This window comes from Geospiza fortis, unplaced genomic scaffold, assembly GCF_000277835.1.
Source record: "Geospiza fortis unplaced genomic scaffold, GeoFor_1.0 scaffold130, whole genome shotgun sequence".
NCBI lineage: Eukaryota > Metazoa > Chordata > Aves > Passeriformes > Thraupidae > Geospiza > Geospiza fortis.
In genome coordinates, this window is record NW_005054300.1 from 8,513,187 (window position 1) to 8,518,460 (window position 5,274).

Here is a 5,274-nt window from a genome sequence, read left to right on the forward strand (position 1 = left end):
CTGCTCCGGCGGTGGCGTGGGGTTTGCATGCTTGGCGCTTGTTTGCTATTTCTGTGTTGCGTGGGCTTTTTTCTTTTTTGTTTGTTTCTTTTTTTTTTTTTTCTCCCCCTGACACTGCAAAAGCTCGGGTCACCAAAGTTGCAGAGAGAGTATTTCTGAAGCCTTAGTTCTGTTCCTAATAAAGCAAAGCAAAAGTTGATTAATTTGATTCGAGTACTCTCCTCCTGCTGCTTATTATGGTAAAAACTCCACAATTAAAAAAAGCAAGAGGAGGCCAGTGCAGCTTCTTGCTTTAGTTTTGGCAGGGCTCTGAAATACCAATGAGAACTCTGGGAAGCAGAAAGCCATATGTTTAAGTGACAAAGCAAATGCCTTTCTGTGACTCAACAAAACTCTGCATTTCCTGCAAGGACTGCATCCATCTCAGCAGGGATGTGCTATGGTTGAAGCCCCTTTTTAGAAATATTCAAGCTATCTGGCATTGTGTGGGCCATGGCCTTGCACAGTAATTTTGCCATCTGTCATCTGTAACTCTTTACAAAAAAACCTGTAGTATTCTTATTAAATCCTTGCAGTAGTCTTTCGGCATAGTCTTTAGGGATTATCAAAAGTTGTTTTAAAGTCAATTCTTGGAGCCTAATGAGGTGAAAAAATAGCATGTCCTTCTCCCACTTTTTTCCCCTGCTTCGCTCAGCAGTTGACATTAACAGTGCAAAGAGCCCTATTACATAGACCTGGTTCACAACTCATAAAAATATTTCTAAAGGTGCTTTAGTATTTTTATTCAACCAAACGAGTTCCTGAAAAGATCAACTGACAGTTATTCAGGACCACAGAATGATGGTTCTGCATAAAGATATGTAGAATCCCATCTGATGCTCTGATGGGATAGGCAACTTGCTTAATATAGTGCTGTCTGTGCTCAGAGATGAGGCAGCTGATCCGGCTTGTTGGAATTTTAAGACCTCACTCAGGGCCTCTAAGAGGGAAGTTCAAGTGGATGAGCACTTCTACTTTAACTGGATCTGTTTTACTCGTTACTAGAATGTTCTTTTCTGTATTTTCAAGAAAATATGTTCAATTAGCTTTCACTAAAATCTGTTTTTTCAGAGGTTTGGATAAAGAAAGGACAGTAGATTTGAATTGAAGAAGTTTAGGTTTGCCAAGAAATGACTGACTAGTTTCACCCTGGCTCTGTAGGTAGAACTGTCTATTTTGATTTAGGCTGCATTGTTTAAAACTGTGCAGAGATGAGGCTGTGAATAATTAAGAGAATGCAGTAAACACCCATTCTTGAGAAGCTTCTTATCTGATGTAATAAATGATGACATCCTGTGTTTCTTCTCCATTCAGAATGATACAGATCTTGGACCCGAGACCCTTGCCCAGCTCCAGCATGCCTGTGGATATGGCCATGCGAATTTGCATAGCCCATTCTCCTCCACTGAAGAGCCTTCTCAGCCCCCTCGAGGACTGCCAAAGAAGCAGCTTTGTGAACAGAATCAAACCTCTCAGGCCGTGCCTTCATGTGAAGTGTGACTCAGAAGATCAGAAGAGCGACTGGAGCCCCTCGGCAGCCCGAGCCAAGAAGCGCGTTGTGTTTGCAGACTCCAAGGGGCTGTCCCTGACGGTGATCCACACCTTCTCCGAGTTCCAGGAGCCCCCCGTGTGGGATCTGCAGTTTGACCTCTTAGGCATTGAGGACATAACATCTGACTTAAAACTCCATGAGGAGAAAAACTTGATTCTGGGTTTCCCTCAGCCCTCAGCTGACTACCTGGACTTCAGGAACCGTCTGCAGACGAACTTGGTCTGCCTGGAGACCTGCACCCTGCAAGAGAAGGTCCTGTCAGGCACTGTGAAAGTAAAAAATGTCAGCTTTGAAAAAAAGGTTCAGGTTCGTATTACTTTCAACACGTGGAAGACCTACAAAGATGTTGAGTGTGTGTACATGAACAATGTTTACAGTGATTTTGAAAATGATACCTTCTCATTTGCCATTGATTTTCCTCCTGACATTTCCTCTGAAGAGAAGATAGAGTTTTGCATTTCTTACCAAAGTGGAGAACATACCTTCTGGGACAATAATGAGGGGCAGAATTACAAAATTGTACATGCAGAGTGGAAGCCTAATGGTGTTCAGATACCATCTGCCAAGGAAGGCTATGTAGATCTTCAGACTTCAAGGAGAGGACAAGAGAGAGAACCTGATCAGCTGGGCAGTCCAAGGTTGTCCAGTGGCTTGTTTCCCCAGTGGCAGAGCTTGGGTCAGATTGAAAGTTCATCACCATACTGGTGATCCAGACTGCTGGGTAAGAATCCTTCCATTTGGCAACAGAGCAGTGCTAGATTTCTGGTTCACATACTGCATGGTGAAACCACCTGGCAGGTTTTGTTTGCTGTCTGAAAAAATCCAAGTTCATTAGACTGTGGGACTTGTTAAACCATATTATACTCCTGAAGTTCTTAGCCAGACTTTATCCTTGGAAGAAAAGAAAACCAAGGTGCAACTCATGTGTATGCTACATACTATAGGAGTAGCTTGCCTGTATCTCAAGTGTATGCTGCTTTCTTCCTGCTGTCAGCTCTCCTGGGTCACTAGGAGAGAGATTTGCAAAGTGTATGGAAGGCAATGGTGTCTCAGCAAGCTGTGGTAACTGTGTGTGAGTATGTGTGTGCACAGGGGTGGAAACAGAATGTCACAACTCATTTTGCACCTATCAGGAGTGCAGTAGATGCTGTCAGGAGGCTTGCTGTGACCCTCTATATGCTTGTAGCAAAGGCAGGTAGCGGTGCATGGCAAAGATTTGTGGCTTCAATACATCTTAAGAAACTTGGAGAGGATAATGGACAAGTGGGAAAAGGGGAAGAGGTACAATGTGCTACATAACTTGGAGATGTGCAATGTTCTGATTACTTCTTTCCAAAGCTGTTTTTCTAAATCTCAGTGAAAGATCAATGGGATAAAAAGAAGACTAAAGAAAATGATGCAAAGTGAATAGTAGAAGTGACCACTGCTTTAAGAAGTCTTCTCTGTCCTTACTGTCTTTGTGAAGCCTTGCATTTGATAACAAATGTAACCTTGACTTCACCATCGTACTTATTTAGCAGGCACATGGTTGCCTTTCAATGTTAAAAGGAAAATGTGCCTTTAAAAAATTTTTAAAGCCACCCTAATATGACAAAAATAGGGTTAGGCAACAGAAGAAAGTGATTTTGAATTTCCTACTCTGTAGTATCATTAGGTGGTTCCACTCATCACCAGATCTAATCTTACAGCATCTGATGGTTGAGTATCTTGCTCCTAATTGCAGTGTTAGCCATGACTTTTCACAAGTAACATAGGCAAGGTCCTTCATATTGAAGACAGTGAATTAGCTGCACTTTATGAGAGCTAATTTCCTTAAAAGAGCAGGGTTGTTACTAGTTTTTTTCTAGACTAAATATAGGCTTGCACATAGAAAACTGTTCTGGTTTACCTCGTTTTTATAAGTTTATTTGTTTTTAGCATTTAGTAAACTAATATATATTGTGTATCTCTATGCTTATAATTTAGCTTTCTGAGCTGTCAAACTTTAAATGTTATCTGGGTTTCATGCAAGACTTGTGTGAGAAATTGTCCAGTACATGCTCAGCAGGTGTGAATGCTGGCACACTTTTTAGCTATACAGAAATGGTGTTAACATCAAAAAATAAATCACATTTTTGTCCACAGCTAAGAAGTATAATAGCCTGAGTGTGAAGCTACTTGCAGTGCAGCGAGATGTTAAGTACTAAGGTGAAATAAGCCTCCTCCACTAATTGCACTTTTCCTTATGTAACCTTTGCTGTTATGTGTAAACTAGCCATTTTAAGAATAAATTTTATTTTGATACATCTGGTTCTCACTGTGTCAGCTCAATCTATTTTCTCAGCTTCTGTAAAACAAACTTAGCTGTGATACAAGGTACAACCAGTTTGTTCTGTGCCATGGGATCTGCTAAAGTTGGCTGTGGTATGGCATCTCAGATCAGAAATTGGCACTACCCTGAAAATTAAATCCAACCTCTTCACTAAATGAGAGTATTCACCTTGCAAGTTGTATCATTTTAAGAAACACTGTATCTAAATTTACCTGGAATATTTTGTTTTGACAGATTTAGTCAAGGATCCTACTGTGCTGTGGGCAAGTCTGGCAGGAGTGTGTCTTAATCTGAGGGCCAGATTTACCTGCTGAGCTAGAGCATATGTGATGTGTGGATGGGTGAATCTACACAGCAGCACTTAATGTTTTCTGGCTTGGTTTCACCTGAACTTGGCTGGTTGTGCTGCCTCCTGCAGCTATGCTGCTGTCTGGGGCAGTGGCAGGTTACCCAGGAATCCACAGAGCTGCCATCAGTCCCAAAGACTTGCTGTGAAATAAAAAGTGTCTGCTGTGAAATAAAGTGTCTGCTGTGGGCCAGCCATGCACTGCTGAGGCTGCAGCCTGGCGTCACGGGCACTGAGAATGCAGAGAAGGGAGGGTGGTTTCCAAGGGCCCTCAGTCCCTGGGGTGTGGGCAGAGGGCATCCCTACTCCCCTCCATGGCCATGGACAGCTGCACAGAGGATTTCTTAGTACATCAGCTCACTGACAAGATGCAGTTTAGTTCTGTCTGCTGCACACAAAGTCAAAGGTTTCCAGCAAGAAATCTAGCGTTAATTGTGAAAAAGCAATTCCCAAAAGGCAGAAGACATGAAGCTAACAGCAAGTTGCTGACCTGAGGAATTAATTTAGAACTTACATATGGCTGGACTCAGAGCCCACCTACCAATCTCAAACTCAGTTACTAAGTGCACTGGGTCTTCGTGGGCAGGAGCTCTTACATACTGGACCACCAGGTCCCTGCTCTAGAAAAAAAAGTGAACTAAAAAACTAAGTGGCTTGAAGGCTGCTCTGCCTCAATGTGAAATTTGGCTTCAACTACCACAAAGCTACTGGGTAAAGCAGAAGCCCTCTAGCATGAGGAAAAGAAGCATTTATCCTCCAGCCAGGCTTTGACACCAGCCAGCCCAACTGCCCTGCTCCTGACTGAGACATAAATCACTTAAAATTACCAGAAGACAGATTCCTTTGACCAAGCCTTCCTTTAAGCCAGCTGCTTTGCAAAGACGCCTTGCAAGGTCCTGCTTGCCCAGCAGAGAATCAATGTGGTGCTGCAGTGTTGCTTAGCAGCTTCAAAGCCCTCCCTCAGCAGAAAGGAGAAATCCTTTGCCCTTTCTCCACTCCCTACCAAAGCAACAGCTTGACTCTTTC

The 5,274-nt window shown here is 42.8% G+C and overlaps 1 protein-coding gene across 1 annotated transcript; it reads left to right on the plus strand.

Annotated features, from left to right (window-relative positions):
• The first annotated feature begins 1,192 nt into the window (after window positions 1-1,192).
• Window positions 1,193-3,876, plus strand: PPP1R3C (protein phosphatase 1 regulatory subunit 3C). The gene has a single exon (XM_005416455.2). It carries the CDS (start codon window positions 1,322-1,324, stop codon window positions 2,297-2,299), a length of 978 nt encoding a protein of 325 aa, XP_005416512.2. The 5' UTR covers window positions 1,193-1,321; the 3' UTR covers window positions 2,300-3,876.
• The last annotated feature ends 1,398 nt before the right edge of the window (window positions 3,877-5,274 follow it).